The sequence below is a fragment of the Haemaphysalis longicornis genome, unplaced genomic scaffold, assembly GCF_048455015.1.
Source record: "Haemaphysalis longicornis isolate Haplotype H1 unplaced genomic scaffold, Haemaphysalis longicornis Haplotype H1 scaffold_8, whole genome shotgun sequence".
NCBI classification, from domain to species: domain Eukaryota; kingdom Metazoa; phylum Arthropoda; class Arachnida; order Ixodida; family Ixodidae; genus Haemaphysalis; species Haemaphysalis longicornis.
The window spans coordinates 193,508,023-193,528,533 of record NW_027526445.1 but is presented as its reverse complement, the minus strand read 5'-3'; the positions used below and the strand labels follow the sequence as shown (position 1 = coordinate 193,528,533).

Below are 20,511 nucleotides of genomic sequence, written 5' to 3'. Positions count from 1 at the left end.
GAAGTGATGGCCAAATAACTGCGGCGATGCTAAGCCTTTACTGTGCGACCCAGCTTCGGAGGGACCTTTTCGCAGTGACAGTTCCGCAAGGGAAACCCTATAGTGGGCCGCCAGTCGTCACTGGAAATCTTCAATTACTGTTGTGAGCGAGCGTGTTGTGCTCACCCCCCCCTCTCCCCTCTGGCCTTCAAACGCTCGTTTCTCCTATTCTAAATCTGACGTGCCAACGCAAGCATGCTCGGCGTGAGAAGCCTGGCCGCCTGGCAGTGCGAGGGGGCCGACCACCAACTGGCGCCGCTTGACAGCAGTAGGCGCCTGCTAGAAAAAGGATGATGTACCGCCGAGAGCCAATGGCTGCGCATCCTAAAGCCTCATGGGCCTTGTCCTGTTTCTCCAGGTGGTCTTGCGCCAGGTCGGTGACGCCATAGTTTCCACAGTGCTTTGAAGGCATGAGGAGAAGCCGAAAGCTCCAGGCCTTATTGCTGGCCCTTTTCAATGAACGCTAACTCGGTGAATATGTAACCTGTTCAAACGTTTTTTTTCCCACAAGACATTCCTTGTGGGAAAATCGGAACCTTTGGAACCTCTAAAGTTGTGTTGGAAGATAGAAGGGGACGCTATGGCAGGGTTGCAGCCACAGCCGGGCTATGAGGCGAGCCGCGGTGAAGGGCTGCGGATCAAGATCGACCAGTGTCTCCACAATTTTGCTTTTCGCCGCCATCCAAAAAGCAGCCACCGCGGTCGGGATCAAACCCATGTCCCAGGGCTTAGCAGCATAACACCACAGCCACTCAGCCACCGCTCAGATGAAGTGCGTTTGCGCACCCAAGTAAGCTGCCTGGCAGAGTCAACACGCGGCACAACGAAACCAATCTGGCAAAGTGCACTGCCCAAACGAGAAGGCGGCCTTCTTGTGCAGCCAACTCACCGACCGACGGGTAGCCCGGGGTCTCGGGATCGGCAGGGATGAACAGGGAGCCCCTCTGCAGGGCGGAACCGTCCACGATGTCCGAGTTGGGGTAGTAGCCCTTGTCCGGTTTCTTTGGTAGGTCCAGGTACAGGACAGCGCCCACCCCGCCGCGCTCCTGGCACACGGTCACCTGCGGAGGCCAGCCGCGCACCCCTGGCTCACACCGGCAGGGGGACGCCGCCCACCAGCGCCGACCGGGCTCCCGAGGGGACCGGCCCCTTTCCGCTCTGCCAAAGGGCACAAGCGAAGCAATCGACCGGGTTTGTTCTGCTCGCTGAGCTTCTTATTTGTGGCTGCCCGGCCTACACGGTCCTTTCCCGGAAGGCAGTTGTGCAGTGACTGCCGAAAGCGCAAGTGTGCTCCAACAATCGGCGGAATGATTGAAGCAACAACGCAAGACAGTGGAGTCAAAACTGAAACGTCTATCCCCAACGTGCTTCGAAACACGGACGCTGGGACAGTGGGGTCGGCGTCACGGTACAAATGGTGACCAAATGTGTGGAAGAGCAGCCGATTTTCCCGCAGTAATTAAACTTGGTAAGGTTACCCATCTAGAGACAGACGTAGTCCAATACGTGTCAATTGGGAAAATTTGCATCACGACTCGTTCAGACAAGTGATGGCGGGGCAGGTGGAGCATTATCGGAAAAACAGTAGCTGCAGGCAGGTACCAACACCCTGCCACCGTGCTCAGCAGCCCAACGCCCCACCCAGTGAGCGACCACAGGCGGTAAAACACGCGATAAGTGGGAACGTCGCAGTTGTAAATAAAGGAGGCGCCACTGGCGTCAGCGACGGAGACGCGTAGGCAAAACATGTAGGCATCGCGCCTTGCTAGCATTGCTCACTTGATGTTGCAAACACTCTCAGGAGCACGTGTCGACGCATTAGCTGTCTTCTCAAGACAGAGTGGGGCGGTCGCAACACTGGCAAGCCCAGATCGCACAAGGAGAAGGAGGAGTAAACTTTGTTTGCAGTAAGCAATTTACGGGCGGGTGGTGAACACTGGGCGCAGCACAGCACCTTCCCCCAGGGCTTTCTGGAGTCGGGGGACCTCCACGGGTGTTTTAGGGGGATTAAGGCGCCCCACGCTGCCTTAATCCCCCTAAAACACCCGTGGAGGTCGCGTGGACAGATCACATGATGTCGCCAGCCAATGAAAGTTTTGCAGAATGACGAGGCGCTTGCCAATAGCTCCTTTCGGTAAAACATTTGCTGCAACTACTACTGCGTACGTTTTAGCTCCCGGCAACCTGTAGTGCAATCATTGTGGAACCCAACTGCGGAAGCAGCAGGCGCCTTCGGCGGTGCACAACCCAGCCTATGCCGTCTTGCCGATGCCTCGATCACTGCTGCTGACGCCCACGGCGCCACAGCAGTGCAACATTTCGTTTTGACATTTTCCACTTGAAATGCCTCCCCCCCCACGTGAGCAGTGTACCCCGCAGGCACGTCACCTTGCCTCCACGATGTCCCCCGCTGTAGCGGGCCAGGCAGATGCGGCCCTTGAGGGACACGTTCCGGGCCTCCAGCTCATCCACGTCATCGTATGTGCCCGCGCCCACGTGCACCACGTCCGCCTGCACAGGCCACGGGGTCACAGCCAGTCACGGTCACGACCCTCACGTGGCTGAAACCCACTCACAAGAACGTCGCACTGCCAAGCTGGCCATGTCGTCGTAACCTGTCACAACCGGCAGATTCATATTCCCCTGTGTGTACAAGCCAGGCGTTTCCTGCTTTCCTTGGAACCCTACTTCTGTTCTTTTATACAGCTGCTGAAGGCGCTCCGCTGCCCTGCATTAGTAATCCAGGAGGTAGAGTCGTGGGTTTAAAAAAAAAAAAAAAACGGCCCGCATTCAAGCCCCAGCAATGCCAACATTTTTTTCCAGAACCCATGATTTTTTTTATTCTAAGATGTTCTCTTAGCTCAAGTCTGCGCATTATTTTTGTAAATATATGTGGTTTGATATCTTTTAGCTCAGTTCAGAGGAGGGGTGCGGTGCATGATTGCCTTTAACGTTTTGCATCACACCGGAAGTACCAGGCTTGCACCTGTCCTGGAACAGAATATCGCGTAACAACCACGCTAAAAAGTTAACACGAGATGAGCTTTGAGGCGCAGATGCCAAATTGCCTAGATGGTTATAATAAGCACAGTGTCGGAGTTATAAAATGCCAATTGATGGTCGAACACTTCTACACTGGCTGTGTGATGGAGCAGTCAGTAAGGGTGTAGCCCGAAACAACCCATTCCCGTTTGAACCCGTCCCGCTTGAACCCATTCCCGAAACGTCCTTCCCGTTTGACCACTTTCTATTTCAACACGTTCCCAAAACACCCTCCCCGTTTCAACCTGCTCCCAAAACACCCGCCTCAAATAGTTCAGATAACTTTCTGAGCTCGCAGTGCGCTTTTGGCCTCCAAAATTGCGCTGGGCAAGGTAGTGTAGGTTATTGAGTAAGTTCTACAACATATTTTACTCATTTCTCGCCTAATTGTTCAGCGCGGGGTATATTCTATTTCACCTTGACTCTAACTCTACTCGGTAGATGGCGCCACCGACACGGTTTCTTTTTATAGGTCTACATGCGATGGCTACAGTATTCTCAAAACAACTACAGTTATTGTGAATTATAGCAACAAAATTATGCTTTATTTGCCGTGAAACTAATTCATCAGATGCCACTACTTGCACCGCGGCGGCCGGAATACGCAAACCGCAAACGGTGTTCGAACTGGTAACACGGTAAATGGTGACGCAAACACGGCAACGATATGCTAAAACTCTGTATTATGGACGGACAACTACCTAAATGTTTGCTTTTGCTTTTCCATGTACTGCGTGTCCGCCTATGCATTATCAGTAAAAGGTACACACAAGAGAACAAAGCTTGGGGTGTTCTTAACGCCTGGATGAAAAATTTGTGCGAACCATTTCCTCCAAGCGAAAATTTCAGCTTTAGACTTCAATGGCCATTCTTTTACAGATATGTGCTTATAAAGTGACCCTTGGCCACAGATTAAAATTGACCGTACCACTGGCTTGGTCCATTATAGTTACCGCGTTCATAAAATACGTTTTTTCCTGTAGTTTGCTAGATTAGGTAATTATGTTTCGCGAGATCTTTTTCCTGCGTTGAAATAAAACAGTAGCCCTGTGCTACCCCTAATAAATTAATAGTTGCATTTGTTAAAACACCCAGCTTCATGTTCGGCAAGAGGTCCGGACGCTACTAACTGGCACTGCGACCGCGGAAAGGTTCTATTTTGTTAATTCTCGTCCTTTCTTTTTTTGTATGTGTTGCATATAAGTGCATGTGCATTCGTATATGCAACCGTAGGGGCTGGAACCATCACCGCTGCGAGTACGCATGCGACCAACCTGTTCCAGACCGCTCGACCAACGCAGAAGCAGACGGAAGGGGGTGGTTTCAGCTTTACGTAATTCACCAACGCTGTACGGGGTCGTACGTAACGCAGCAACCTACGTGTTGTTTTTTAACTGGCGCCGTGTATCGTAAAACGGACCATTGCGAAAAGGTTGCAGGTTAATACAGTGTCTGCAGACTTTGGCTCCGCCAGCGGTAACATGAGGTTAAAGGAGTACTGACACTAAATTTCTCGCTTTCAGTTTTTGTGCTGTAAAGAATACCTATTGGCCCAGTAATAACGAAAATCGAACCGAAAGCCGTAAGCCGCCAACACAGAATTAATTGTAGCACGTTTATTGCAACCAGTTTCAAATTCGGTCACCGCGCGGGAAAATGGCCGTTCGAAGGCCAGCCTGCAAGCGGGCCAGTCTGACGCCACGGTCTCACGCGTGACGTTCGCCGTCAGGGACTCGATTGCACATGGTCCGCACTCGCCCGAGTAGTCGACATGTCGTCTGAATCGTCAGACTCGGCTGAGTCGCTGCCACCCGACAGTTCAGTTCAGTAAAACTTTATTGAGGTAGGGGAAGGGATTAAAGGGAGAAACTTGGGTGGAGTCCTCTTTCCAGGGCCCCAGAAGCTTGTGCTCCGGCCCAGGCCCTGTCCATCAGCTGGCGCTGGTCTTCCAAGGCCTCGCTGGCCAGAGTCGCCTCCAACGTTTCTAGTGAATGAGGTGTTTTCCATATAACTGGACAATTCCATATGGGGTGGAAAAGCGTGGCTTTTTCATTGCAATGATAACAGTCCTCACAAAATCTGTCTGGGAACATTAAGCGCCAGCCTTGATTTGTGTGGGAATGTGTTGGTTTGTATTCTTCTCAGTGTTTGTGAATCGTGGGCGTTTAGGGCCATGTGAGGAGCGGGTAGCGTTCTCCTTTCACGTCTTTTTCTTTTAAGACGTTCTCCGTAGGATTCGTATGGTGGAAGGGCGTAGGAGTGGTCCTCGTCGCTGCGGTTCGTAAGACTTCTCGCAAGCGAGTCAGCGCTCTCGTTTCCTTCCAAGCGTTCGTGCGCAGGGCACCATGTAATGTTGTGTACACGGTTCAGCTCCCTTGGGATGATATGTTTAGAGCCAATGGGTATTACTCCGGCAGTGATGTTTTTGATGGCTCTTGTCGAGTCCGTGATGATCTTTAAGCTCCTGCCATTTGCTTCTCCCCATCTGACAGCCATCAGAACAGCACTGGTTTCGGCTTCATCAGTGTCCTGTTTTCTAAGGGCGGCGTAGTCTATGGGGGAGCCTTTGAAGTCGACAACTGCTGCAATGGAAGAGCCGTGTGGTCGTGTGGTCCCTTACTTGCGTCAGTGTAGACAGTGTTTACATGATTTCCGAACTTTCTTCTTAGAAAATTAGTCCTTGCTATTCTCCTTTCCTTGTTGAAGGTTTTGTCCATGTGTTTGGGTATAGGTAGGGTTTTTATTCCCTTCCTTTGGTCTGGTGATAGTTCTATCGTTCTATTCAAGAATTCTTTTTCTGCCGGAGAGCCAATGTTGGGTAGGATTGCTCGGCCTGTGCGAGTTTTGAGTAGTCGTTCTTTTTGGTTAGCGAGCACTGCATCCCTTATTTCTTCGAATGTGTTGCACACTCCGAGATCGTACAGCTTTTGATTAGCTGTGTAGATGGGGAGGCCGAGTGCTGTTTTATAGGCTGTTCTAATTGTCGCATTGATCTTATTGAGGTGATTACCCTTTAGAATGTGGAAGGGTAGGCTGTAAGCTACTCTGCTAATTATTAGGGCTTGGGTAAACCTCAGCGCGTCCTCTTCTCATTCCGTTTCGGGTTCTGGTGACTCTTCTTATAATCTTGGCTAATTGTTGGGTGGTTTTGGCGACTCTTTTTAGAGTTTCGTTGGCTCCGCTGTTGCTTTGGATTACCATGTCAAAGATTCTTATTTGGCTTCTCTCAGGGATTGGTTTCGAGTCCATGTAGAGTAACGTATGCTTTTCATTGCCTAAGGGGAATACTCTGACTACCTCTGATTTTTCAGGGGCGCATTGCAACCCGTTGTTGGCCGCAAGTTCTGTGATTTCATTGATTGCGTTTTGCAGCGTTTGGATTTTTTTATTTCTGTTGCCTTTTTTTGTCCATAGGGTGATATCGCCCGCGTAAATTGCAGCCCCGAGTTGGTCGTATTCTGTGATTCTTTTTGCTATATCTATCATAGTGGTGTTAAAGAGAAGCGGTGAGATGATAGATCCCTGTGGTGTGCCTTTTTTGGGCATGTCAAAGAGATCTGACTTCGTGTCTCCAATGCAAATGGTAGCCGTTCTGTCGGACAGGAATGCTTTCACGCAGCGGAATGTTCTATCCCCGCATTCTAGTCTCTCTAGAGCTGTCAATATGGCGTCGTGTGTTACGTTATCGAAAGCTCCTTGAGGTCTAGTGCCAGGATAAATTGATCCCCTTCTTCCTTATTTTTGAAGATATCGTGCTGGAGTTGGATAAAAGCGTCCGGTGTAGCTAGGCCTTTCCGGAAGCTTATCATGCAGTGGGGGAATGAGTTTTTCGTTTCGAGATGTTTGGAAAGCCTGTTGGTTACGATTTTTTCCAAGAGTTTTCCCAAACATGAGGTTAGTGAGATTGGCCTCAAGTTGCTAATGTCAGGGAGTTTGCCTGGCTTCGGTATGGTTATTATTTCGGAGTGTTTCCAGGATGGTGGTATTGTACTGGGTATCCAGATTTTTTTCATTGAAGTATTTGGTGAGCTGTTCTATTTGTCGGTCACCTAAGCTTCTTATTATGGAGTTGATTATTCCGTCTCTGCTTGCTGCTCCTTTTCTTTTTGTTCCCATTATGGCTGCGAAGACTTCTTCTTTAGTAATGGGGCGATCTAGAGTCTCGTTCGCCGGACCTTCATATCTTTTGTTTGTTGCCTCAATCTGACTATTAAATCCAAATTCAGACGGAGCAACTTTACTTGGCCAGGCGATTAGGCCGGCGATGTCTTCGTCGTCGTCCGTTTTTAATATCACTGCGGCTCGAACCGGCGCAGACCGTGATAGCAACAGGCTGTCGCCACTCTTCTAATCAATCTGATCGCGAAAAAGAAGTTCCACATGCGAGAAAGTAGATGTTAGTGTGGTGAAAAATTGTGCTAGGGGTTGTTATCAGCGCTGAATTTAAAAGCGGCGTTCAGATATTTGCCGCGATGGTAAGCCTACGCTGACCGGAAGCGGAGGTTCGCCGTTCCGACCCAGCTCTGTCGGCACTGCGGTGCGGCGAGCGGCAGAAAGATGACGCCACCTGCACGCTAGAATCAAAACAGGCCACGGCAGAAATCTTGGTCACCGATCACTGAAACGGCAATTATCGCCAAAATAAAGCTCACTATGCGAAAAAGGGGATGATAGTGTGGTGAAAAGTTGTGTAAGGGATGGTCATTCGCAGTTGTACAGATACCGGCGATCAAATATTCGCCACGATATTAAGCCTGAAGTTCCCAACAACCAAGCTGACCGGAGCAACGCCGAGCCCGCTGGCTTGGACGACAGTTCTTGCGGCCGCCGCCGCGCACGAACTCAGTCCACGTTTTAGCGCTGCATGTCGTGGCGTGGAAAATAATGCATCTTGGCGTTGTCGTCGATTGCTCGGACAGGCTTCCACGAGCAGTTCTTCGCATTCCGCGAGCTTGCCATAGCACAACTTGGGCGAGCTCGGCGACGCGCACCACCGCGTCGCCGTGGTGCGCGTCGACATCGCGCACCGCGCGGTGCCGGCACCGCGCAGTTTTCGGTACCAGTGCAAGGGAACACCATGCGCCGGCCACGAACTGAAGAGCAAAGACGTCGAACACGCAAAGTGCGCAAAGTTCACAAGCATTGCTCACACAGCTACACCCGTAAGTTTCCTGCCCAAACGAATAGCATTGACAACAGCAGCGCAGGATATCGTTTCCGGTCCCGAAAACGACTATATGACGTCACCCTGAACCGGCCAGACACGCCGGCCGATGTTTCGTCCCGCCGAAAGCGATTTCGCTAGTGCTGCCGATTTGTGGAAGCTCGCGGCCGGGACAATCAAAATCGATTTTAGATGTGATTCCGGCCTCGGATCGCTGCAAAAATTTCTGTGAGGCATTTGTACAAACTAATGAAGCCAATTATATCATTTGTAGGCGTCCAAATTTGGTGTCAGTACTCCTTTAAAATACAGTCGGGCGGAAGTATAATTTCGAAAATCGCACGCCTCGGTCCGAGTCACCCTAGTCGGAAACTGGGTCCGTTATTCCGGGAAGGGGCTAAATGGGAAAATACGAAACAGGAAGGGCGTTTTGTACCGGGTTAAAGTGGCACGGAACAAACGAGAAGGTTCAATTGGTAACGGGTTCAAATGGGAACAGGCGAAATGGGAAAGGGCGAAAGGGGAAGGTCGTTTTGCGCCGGGTTGAAACGGGAGGGAACAAGCGGGAAGAATGAAATGGGAATGGGTTCAAACGGGAACCTCCAGTCAGTAAGCGTCACTCGGAGCAGAGAACATGTTCTGCAGCTTCGTGTGACAAAAACCAAAGGTTGGAATTGTAAAACTCAGCTTTCCAGAAACAAAGCAAATTATCGCGTACAGCTGGGGTGCCATCAAGCTGCATTACTTTGACATCCATTGGTTACTGAATTAGCCAGGATAGCAATAATTAACTTGAAAACTAACCAGTTTAGTCAAATTTTTCGGTTACATGAAAGTGCAGTTAGCGCAAAAGGTTGTTTTTTAAGGGAGAAGGAAATGAATTTGGCCAATTTAGTGCTGGATGCATATTACAATCTATTGATCCTGACTATGCTGAGCTGTTTAGTTTATTTTATATATCGATACTGTCATCCTATTGTTCGGCTATTACAGGACTGGAAGGGTACAATACACTTTGGTTGCAGGAAGAAAAAAAAAGTACATCTCCGGAAATGCAAACACAAAATACTCTTGGGAAATGCAACATGGAGGCAACAATACCATGCTCTACAAACACAGGTGATGACATGGTTCACTTTTGGCCAGGTCATTTAGCGCGAACGTGTGTGCCTTTCACAATTTCGAGAAATTTATTTATAAACCTCGTCAGTCCCAAGAATGCGCAAATACAAAAATCTTTTGCAACACACATTTATTCGCTTCATTATCCATAGAAATAAACGCCAAAAATTACAATATCAAAAACCAAACGAAAGTAATAGAATTTGATGGTACCCATTTGGGCACTCTGGGTTTCAGAGCGTGTGGAATGCAAGGACCAATATTTTCAAAATTCTATCCTCTTATCTATAAATTATCTATAAAATTATCTATAAAAATAGGTGCTAAAAATACAATAGCAAAAAAAGCAAACGAAAGTTATGAATTTTGATGGTACCCATTTGGGTGCTACGGGTCTTCTTACTCTGTGGACGCATTCGAGCGCTCGCGCCGGTGAAAGCCATTTTTGCCGCCTCGCTCTTCAGAGATGCCTGGACACATCGGGCCACCTAGAGGGGCTTAGTGTAAGTAAGGCCTGCTTTTTGCGAGGAGACCACTTTTGACGCGCTAATTTCGAAGGGGTGAAAGCTATTACCTTTATGGTTGTGGTACCCATTTAGGTACCCCGGGACCGAGGTTATAGATGACGTCCTTAGTGCGGCGTCTGTTAACATATTCCATTGCTTTATTTCTCTAGGAAAGAAACTATTTAAAACACTCATTACGAACAGTCGGAGGCGGGATATACATGTTGTGACGATTGCGAAAATATTATTCGGGAGATATGCAAAAGTAGTCTTTTTGTCAATTTTAACATTGCCACGAATAATAAGAAAAAAGAAACTTCAATCAGTCACATACAGTTCTCAATTCTAAAGAAGGAAGTTCAGCAAGTTCACATAACTGGGTGGGGGAGTGGCAGCGACATTTGTTAAAAATAAACCTTGCCGCAAGCCGTTTAATCTTGTCCAGTTTCGAATGACTTCCGGAAGTGTAGGGACAAAGACAGGTCTGTGAGCGTTGGCGACGACAATAGTGGGATCTATATTGTGGAGCAACCTACAGGAATGGTAAACAGGCCAAAGGAAGTGCAGTACTAGCGGCTGTTGGTAGCTTCCTCATAAGCATACTAACCTGCTCCTGCCTGCACAATGTAGCCAGAATCGCCAAGTGCCAGCTTTGACCCTGTGCATCTCATCAGCATCACAAGACTCCCGGTCTAAGACGGTACCTGCAAGTGCGGCATCTAGTGCACAATTGGTGGTAGCATATCTATGAACTTTAACGCTGATTTTCATATGGCATAAACTAGAACATAAGCATATCTTTTCCCTGAAAAATCCGCACAATAACCGTTCCTCGTCTCATATGGCAGCCATTGGCACGAAGTAAATTTCAGCCTGACAACCATGAGAGCACACTATTGTCCCACTTTGGTTGCTCCACAATAGAGATCCCATTACTATTGTCGTCGCCGACGCTCACAGACCTGTCTTTGGCCTGGGCTCTCTTATTACAATGATTAACATAGCAAAGAAACTCCAAGACATCCCAGACGACGACATAACCATCTGGGCCACTAAAGGCTCCCTGGCTCAAAAGGAACAGGCACTCCAAGAAGCCATGAACTGGGCGGAAAATCTGGCAAGGGTAACGGCCTAGAGTGCGTACCAGAAAAATCTGAAGTTATCAGAGTCCACGACGCCAGATGTAGAAGCCCAGGGGAGATAAAAAAACCAAGCTTGGGGACCACGAAGTAGCAGAGACAGATGAATTAAGAATCCTTGGGGTGATTGTTCAAAGTAAAGGCAGAGCCAGCTTTACAATTGCAAAAATTTTAAAAATCAACGCTGCAAATTGCAAAGATAGTTAGGAGGATAACCAAAAAGAGAGCAGGGCTGAAGGAAGAAGAAACCTTGCGTATCATGCAGGCATTAGAAGTAAGCAGAGTTGCTTACAGTCTGCCTTTTCACTCTCTAAACAGGCAGGAAAAGGAACAGGCCAACATTATATTGCGCACTGCATACAAAGCGGCTCTCGGTCTTCCCAACCACACAGCAAATAAAAAACTCATGAACCTCGGCGTGTCTAACACCTTTGAAGAACTTTGTGAAGCTACCCTTGTTTCACAAAAGGAAAGGCTGCAAAAGACGAGAACTGGCAGGGCCATTCTGCAAATAGTAGGCTCCAGGTTAGATATACATTCAATTGTCGACAAAGAAGACCTCACCAACAACGCCAGAGAGAAATTGAAAGCGCTCCCCATTCCAAGAAACATGGACCCCCACTTGCATGAAGACAGAAGGAAAGCCAGGGTCAATTTCCTACGCAGAAAGTTGAAAAAAAAACCCGAACGTTGTAAATACAGACGCTGCCTTTTACGACAAGACCAATGCATCCCTAGTCATTGTCGACCAAGAAGGAGTAATCAGGGACTGCCTCACATTAACGAACACCAGCACAGAGGAGGCCGAAACTGGCGCCCTTCTTTTGGCCGCAAGGTATGGAGAATTCCAAGGAAAAAGCCTCGAAGTATTTACGGACTCTAAGAAAGCCGTACAAAACATTATAAATGGCCGAATCCAAAAAAGGCTCACAAACATTTTACCTCTAAATATCACTAAGTTCCAAAACATCATTTTCACATCGGGACATGAGGAGCTTGAGGGTAATGGGAGAGCAGACCAAGCTGCGCGAGAACTTACTAACCGCTCAACCAGTAGTCCTAGCTTACTCACCCCTCTCCCCAATACCTTCAGTGAGCGACTCAACATTCAAAGAAAAGCCAGAGCTCTCTTTCCTCCACCAGATAAATGCTTAACAGCTGCAGAGCATGAATCTCTCAGACAAATACAGACGAACACCTATCCCAACATCCTCAGACTATCAAAGATGTTCCCCGAGAAATTCTCAAAGGCATGTAATAAGTGCGGTGAAATATCCACCCTATTATATGCATCCTGGGGTTGTCGTATTATATAGCCCTCAGTAAACACCAACACCGAGCTATATGAGTATGGCAGAAAGCTCCGGCCAGATCTGACCCTGGGGTTCAGAAGTATCTGATCTTTAGGGCCAAGACTGGGGCAGAGGAAACAGGGGTCCTGGAAGGAGGGAACCTACCCTAGTTCAATCAAGACCTTTTATTTGAAATGAACGTTTCATCTCTCTCTCTCTCTCTCTCTTCATTATTCTTGCTGCATACTTGTGTGTCAACACTCCGAGATAACTACTGGAACTCGGCGGCAGTTCACGGTCGCCTTCAAGACAAAGGGGATAAGAGTTTGCGCAATAAGTGCCATAGCGACCCAGCACCAGTTTAGTGGGCCCGAGAAGATCCTTGGATACCGGCAGTCCTACAGGAGAAGTTTGTGAGTTTCAGCTTGCCTGGCGAGGACAGCACGCACGCCTCATGCACATGGCGTGTGGCGGGGGGGAGTCACAGGGCACAGAGGTGCTCTGAAGAAGAGCACCCACCTCGACAGTGCCTGGTAGAGCAAACGAGAGGTAGCCGGGCACCATGCTGTCGGCGTTGTCGCCCGCCACAGGGTCCTCCATGAGCTTGGCCTCGTCCACCACCTTCCCTCTGGCGTCCACCAGTTGCACCTGCGCAGAGGCGCCGCCCTGCCCTGCTCCAGGCACCCGTCCGCTCGGGGTGGCCCCTCGAAAGGACCCAGCTCCCACAGATCTGGATACCACACGAGGCGAACATCTCTCTCGCAGGACTGCTTCAGACAAGTGGCGCATCGTGAACTTCCCTTACAGGGCCCACGATACAACTTAGTTTAATCTGAGAGAACTCGGGTTCGGCACCTCACGCAGCTACACTCCAGCAAGGAGCGAGCCAGCAAGGGAATGCTGCCTGTGTGCAACCACCCCGCTAACAAAGAACTCTCCCCAGCAGGTGCCACGGGGGCAACACCCAAAATGCAAACGAGGCCCTGCACTCGGTAATTCGACCTCCAATGCCCGAGTTCAAGCGCGCCTCACTCGAGCACGCAGCCGCAGAAGCAGCCATGCGGTTCAATGCGGGCACACAGGAGACGGCGTCGCAGATTCTTCAGGAGAGATTGCCTCACGAGTGCGAACTGCCAGGACAGCCATAGGGCTCCAGAGGAGGACCCCCAGTGAACTGCCGACTTTGAGCAGAAGCAGGCAGCCCTCGCCTCTCTTCTTTCTGCGGCAAGACGGCGGCATCGTGGAAAGCCTGATGGCCACTACTTGCCAGGTGCACTTTGGCGCTTTGGGTTGCATTTCATGATGTACTGTGTAGACCTTTATAACATAACTGCTTATCGTGTAGCACCGGATGTAACGAGGGTCTCCGTGACCCCCGGTTTGCCTCCTATAGCACTCGATGCATAAGTGCACTGCTTAAAACGTGGCTGCCTGAGCACAACACCGTTTATGGTGTGGTTTTATGGCGGGTCCATCGATCAACCAACGCAGCTGGGCATCGTCTTAGGGTCGCAGAAAAAAAGAACAAAGATGAAATCAGTCATCGGATTTGGCGCACGCTGCCTGCTCTCCTTTAAACTTAGATGCAGAAAAGGCGCGTTTCGTTTGCATTCGCATAATAACCACAACTGCTCTTGCTCTCAGTGCACCCCTGAAGATAGCGGGCCGTCGCACACGTGGGGCAGGTTAAGAGAGTGAGCCCTTGAACGCATGGTAAGCTGTTTCTATTAGAACTTCATTGAAATAACAAACCGCCTTTTCCCTATTCAAACACCTGGAGGTAGCGAGCCGCAACGCAGAGGTTCCACCACCTGTGCGTTGTGCTCATAAGCAACCGCCTTCGGCGTGGCAAACGCAACGTGAGGTAAGGAAAAAGAAAAAGAAAAAACTCAGCTTAAGTTCTGATCATGTTGTCTCACTGGCATAATGAGCCGCACTTCTGCCTTCTCTGCAGCCTCTGTTCCTCAGTATGCTAAGAAACGCTTACGTGCTCCATCTAAACGCAAACACAAAGTTAATTAAGGCCGTGCTCGCGGCTTGTAAGACCGCACAACAGCGTCTAAAATGGAAAAAGAAAAAAAAGGATGAAGTAAAGACCAAGCCCCTGTTTTTAAGTGGCGTTCATTTGAGTGATAAACAAACAATGATTGAAAGGTAAGTTGCGATGTGGTGGGATTCACGCGTGTTTTGTTTATAGTGCAGTACCGGTTAAAGTGCGGATTTCTGCGGTTCCTGCGGCATACATTATAAGCAGTTACATGTGTGCAAATAAAATGTTCACAATGTTGCATTTCCTTTTTTGCCATTTTATCAGTTCAACTTTTTTTACCTTGGAGCAGTCGTTTGACAGTCATATCTCCGCTAATAGTGATCTGATTTTGATCATTCTTGTATTGTTTAGTAAGTGAATAGTTCATGGGTGCAATTAGGCTATGAGGTAATACCCTATGCATTGACAATCTTTTATTATCAAAAGTAATTAGACCAAAAAATGGTCGTCTTTAAACTCAAACTTTCCACATTCATAACTTTTGAACTAGCAGAGATAGGAACATGAGGCTGCTTTAATTGCACTCACCAGTTTTCTCGTACACCAGAATTATATTTATAGCCACTCGTAAAACCTTTTTTCTGAAAACCTGACAAAAGCTATGAACAATAAACGTTGCCTAAAATTAAAACATTGTATTTCGTGCAAGAACTGATGCCAGATTTTCAATCATTGTTGTAAGGTACATACACCTACAAATTGTCGCGCCAATAACTCAAAAAATAGAAACTTTTGCTCTAAGATATACATGCCTCCTTAACCATTTTTTTGGTTAAGTATTGATAAAATAAGAAGTATTTATAGACTTGCAGTTTTTTTGCTACAGTGATGTGATATGGGCAAGAGTGACATAATGCGGGCCAGAACAAAAAAACAATGTTGAGTTATCAGTGCATTAACTGCACATCAGCCCCAAAGTGATGCGATCAAACGGAACTTGAGGCCCCGCTACGATCGGCCCGTCATGTGCCCTGGCAGGGGCTTTTCTTTAGTCAGCAGGAGCCAACCACACACAAAAAATTCTCTGATATCACAGAAAAGTTGCTGCAAAGTGGCTGGGGAGTTGCGCCACTGCTTCACATGTTTTCGTTAATAGTATCTCCATTATTCGTCCGAATTTCGCAATAAAATTGGTTTCATTGTTATTGTGACAAAGTAGCCTTTCTAATGGACCAGACTTGTACAGTGGACTCCCGATAACACGACTTGAAAGTGACCGCGTGACAGCGTTGTATGACCGGGGTGTCGTACGATCGCGGTACGGGTAAATGCCGGCCTAGCAGATCGTCTCACGCGACAGGTGGGCTAAGAACATTATATTTAGACTGCTACATTTAGTGTGTTCTCGCGTAATTTGCGAACCTCCCGCACAAATTTGAAGTTTCTACAAAAATACCTATTTTGTGCCCTGTAAAAAATTACACCATCTTCCCGAGGCGAACCCTGAGGTGATGCGAAGCATCGCAAGTTCCAATCCAATCCATTCCGATCAAAGCCAATCCAATCCAATTCAATCCAAGCCAAGCCAAGCCAAGCCAGTCGAATCCAATCCAATGCCCCTCGCGAGAGAGTGTTCGCAATCGGAAAGGAGAGGGGGTGAGCGGCGGAGAGCGCAGCTGGCGCGGCGAGGAGAATGGGGGAGGGGTGGACGCCGACAACGCCGACAACGCCGGATGGATGCAGGGACAAGGCGAGTGAATGAGATGCGTCGCATCTAAAAGCGGCAAAAAAAGGAGCGGAGCGACAACGCGGCTTTGAAAGACGCTGAGAAGCAGAGAGCGTCGTGAAAGGAAGAAACTAAGGTCGAGCGGGTGAGGAAAGCGGGGGTTCGGTCATCGCCGTGGGGTTGCGTGGTATGTGCTTCCGCGTTCGTGGGCTCGATGGGAGCTTCAGATTCACGGTCCGCCAGCCACCTGGACTTTGATTTCTCGCGGTTGGCGCGTTGGCGTTCTGCTGCTGCGTGGGGCCGCTGAAGGTTAACTCCCGCTCGCGAGTACGCCTGCTTGCTTGCGTCTTTTCAGCAAGTGGTCTGACCAACCTGCGGACCTTTGCACATCAAGCAGCGTCGAAGGGGGTTTGGAAGAGGTAGTGGAGCGGTGTAAAAGGTTGGAAAATTCACGCCAAGGGTTGTCGTATGAATCAGACTGCATGTACCCGAGCATTGTATAATCGGGGCATTTAGTGCATTGTTTCCATGGGGAGTTTGCTGAGACTGCGGTGATCTGTCATAAGAAGCAGGTCGTCGTAAGACAGGGGGACGCATCATCGGGGTTCCACTGTATTTTGTTTTCATGACCCCTTGAACAAGGCTTCACTGAATCTGACTTCTTAGTTTAATTGCTCTAGTAAAACTTGCACAGCCAGGGTACAAAGCTACGTATTTCACCACCGAATGGTTGCACGGTCCACCTTGATGTGGCTAAACCCGAGAGGCCCCAGCCAGCTCGCAACTGCCCTGTTACAGCACCTTGTTGGGGTTGTCCTTGTCGGGGTACTGGTGCAGAATGCGGTATGGCACCTTCTCCACCATGTCCAGGCCGTGCTTCTTGAACTCGCTGGCGATGAAGTCGACCACCTGCTTCTCGCTGCGATCCGTGCCCGACAGGTGCGGTTCCTTCGCCAAGAACCTGCACCACAGCGCGGGACGATGCCCCTTCCGGACAAGCACTGCTCGCACCCTCCCTCCCACTGCAGAGCACATCGAGTGCGTGGGGCCAGCTGGTGGCCCTGCAACGCTGCACTCCTGCTCGAGCCAGGCGGCGCCACTTGGGGAAAACAAACCAGCTTATTTCACAGTTCTCCCATGTGATGCAGCAGGTGCCTCAGTGCACCTCAGAATGCGGGCCGTGCAAGCATCCCTGCCTCGTCGAAGCTGAGGGGCACGTGTGCATTGGCTGTGCACTGGTACCTACCTAGGGACAAGAACCGAGCTGGGCTTAAACATGGCTGGATAACAAAACCTACATGAAAATGAAGCTTGCACTTCTGGCTAGGTAAGGTTTGCTTCTGCTTCCACCGTGTTCCCTTCATGAGGTGCGGCAGTGGCTGCAAGCCTTGCACTAAGAACTCCGGCAGTCTTCTACCCACAGGTGACGGGCTACAGAGTGCACAGGCCCCATGCTTGCCCCAGTGCGGGGGTACCTAACACTGACTGGCTGTTGATACACAGGGGGTCCAGGGGGAGTTTGGCAGCTGGTGTATTTCGAATAACTCTGACTCAACGGTATGGATTAGGATGAGCAGCTTGGCTTCAACTTAAAAGACTGGGCTTTTCCCATGTTGCTCCAACACGCTTGTTTAATGGGCAGTTGCCAACTAGAGAGGCAGCCCGCTCCTTTCACCATGATTCGTGGCAGGACATAGAGTCCAAAAAGAGTGGTCAGGGGGCGCAACTCCATAGCAACAGCAGCTGTCACCACCAGTCAAGCCTGGTAACACCGAGTCAGGATGCACCACTTGAGCCTTTTTCTGTCTAGTTTAGGATGGTGATTCTTTCACTCAAGTCCTTAGGAGTTCGGCAACTTCAGTTTACCCAACTCAACTCCCAATGCTTTGTAGCGCACAGCAGGGCAGAGATTGGCAGAACACTCAGTGCTTCAGGCAGGGACCTTTAACACAAAAGCACAGTTATGTACATAGAGCCCCGCCAGAAGTAATCGCACAAAGAAGCAAAGCCGTTGCGTTGTGACAAACTTCCACTGGCTTTGAGCAGACGTTTGACACCTGAACAACTGTTCATTACTGAATCCCTATAAAAAGCCCCATTCTCTGGTTCCTGCCGGAATAAGTGGATTGTTTCCCAAGTCCTCCCTCCAGTTCGGTTTGTATGTTTCTCCTGTTGCGAGCTACGGTGGTAGCAGACATGGCACGTGTACCCACCTGTGGGGCCACTGGTGCATTTCTGGGAAAGTTCCAGTATAGAATTGCCACCCTTCCTTCCATTTCACCAATCAGCTAACCAAATTGAATGCAATACGTGTTAAAACGGCACCCTGGTCAGTCTGGTATGGCCACCTTGTGAAGCGCAGACAAGCTGGGAGTACCCCTAGCCGCAGAAACACTAGCGCCGCTGGAATTATACGTCCGTGTCCTTGGATGCCATTTGTGGCGAAGCAGTTTTCCAGTTGGTGGAAGCAGTGGAGGAGGGGCCCACCTGAGCGTGTGGCGCATGTAGTCCCTCTTGGTCTCCGCCAGCACAGCTGCGATGGCGGGGTCCCTGTGGGGCTTGAAAGGCCTGGGCGAGCTGGCACTGGACTTGGTCCGACTGGTGCGCCCGGAAGCCGTGGTGGCATTGTGGCCGGCAGGTGGCACGTGCCTACTGCCACCACCACTGCTGCTGCCGCCTGACGGGCTGACTACCCGCTTGACACGGAAGGTCCTGGGACCCTGTTGGCCCACCAGCACTACGGCGACCACCACACCCAGGACCACCGCCACCACGACCACCGCTACGGGCCACCATTCTCTGCCACCCCTGGGCACAGAGTGGTTGGCTTCAAAACAGCTGGCTCGGGTGCTTTGGGTCAAGTGAGCCTATCATTGCCCAAGCAGTGCTGAGCGCACTCTTCCCGCGCCTAATTCAACCTGACTTCTCCCTGCACAAGGAAAGCCCCAATGCATGAGCAGCCCCCACTTTGGACCTCTGGCAACAAAATCGCCACCAGTGCGGAGGCGGGCATGGCTCGTGTGTAGGGGCCGGTCTTGCAAGCACAGCTGCTGCTGTTCCGCTTTCCTCTGGGTTGCTTCTGCCACACTTCTCGGCTGTCAACAACCCCTGGACAGGTGACCAGTGCTAGTACAGCGCTCTTCCTCTTTTTCGTCACAACAGCCCAGGGCAGGGTTTAAAGGGACAGACAACCGATTTTTGTCGAGTATATATTCTCTATCCTAAATGAAAGGCAATACTTAAAGCACCTTGACGAGAAACGGTTTTGCTCATAACGCCCTAAAAGTTTTAAAATCGAAATTTTTAGATCTACAAGCCGCATGTGTCCCTCCCAAAAACAATGCTGGCAACCATGACATAGAGTAGCTCGGAAACGTACTTTTTTTGTCTGTAGCGAAATGAAAAACGATATTTAAAAACTTGTCCCCAGCTAAAAAAGTTTGAATCGCAGGCTTTTCTGTTCCTTTATGTGTGTTTTTAATGCAACGGTCTATTTTGCACGAATGCGCCATCTGTTGGAATAGACGATAGGTAGAATCTGGCTTCACGTTGTGGAGGTGGGAAGTCCGATTCTCCCCGGGCGCGACGCTTTTTTTTAAAGTGGCCGTTGGCGTATTTGGAAACTGAAATCAAATACTTTGGCAGAAAAAACGCCCCTGACTCAGGCAGAATCGTCAAAGCTCCTCCACTGGGTCTGTTTATTGAACGCTGCCGTTGATTCTGGGCATGAAGGCTCAGTTAGCCACACTGAGAGCACCCCAGCTACGGTGGGCGGCGTGTTTTTAAATATTTCAAAACAATGTTTAGAAATACATATACAATTTAACCTTGTACAAATACTTGTATTAAAAGGTTTTCAATACTTAAATGAACGTTTCAGCAGTTACAGCAGCTGCTAGGTTGGCAGGTCACGTGACAGGGGCACATATTGTAGTGTCAAGTTTCGACACTACGAACCGCCACCCTTCCGATTTCAGGAAGTTTGCTGCCAAATTTTTTTTATTATTATTTACTCATACTGTTGGCCGGTAAGGCCGATACAGGGTGGGGTTACAAAATTCTTGTAATAACATATAAGCGTCCGTAAGAACGCACAAAAGCAAACACTTAATCGTGCATGCCTATATTATTGCACAAACAATGCAAACAAATAATGCCAAACAAACGCAATAAAATACAGACAAGCTAATGAGTACAATAAAGAAATCTATACATACACGCATACATATTCATATACATATACACATACTTATACATACACACACATGTGTGTGCAAACATTCATTCAGCACTGCTAACAAAGTAGGTTAGGTACATTTGTACTAGGGCTCGCAAGAAGGCGGTTCTCAAATTCCGAAACAGTCCGAGATAGAACGACCGATTCTGGTAATGCGTTCCAGTGACGTATTGTGCGTGGAAAAAAAGAATATGCGTAAATTAAAATTATTTCTCCAAATTTGTTTAGAAAATGCTTGTGGTTACCGGGCTATA

General features: G+C 49.1%; 1 protein-coding gene across 3 annotated transcripts in view; it reads right to left on the bottom strand.

Moving 5' to 3' along the window:
* Positions 1-20,511, bottom strand: part of LOC144149905 (N-acetylated-alpha-linked acidic dipeptidase 2-like) — a 114,781-nt gene that overhangs the window by 77,564 nt on the left and 16,706 nt on the right. For all 3 annotated transcript variants that reach the window (XM_077681631.1, XM_077681630.1, XM_077681629.1), the window contains 5 exons: positions 18,508-18,828; positions 16,822-16,981; positions 12,824-12,952; positions 2,428-2,550; positions 929-1,100 (listed from right to left, as the gene is read on the bottom strand). In XM_077681631.1, coding sequence (XP_077537757.1) covers positions 929-1,100; positions 2,428-2,550; positions 12,824-12,952; positions 16,822-16,981; positions 18,508-18,828 — 905 coding nt within the window. The remainder of the gene's footprint in view (positions 1-928; positions 1,101-2,427; positions 2,551-12,823; positions 12,953-16,821; positions 16,982-18,507; positions 18,829-20,511) is intronic.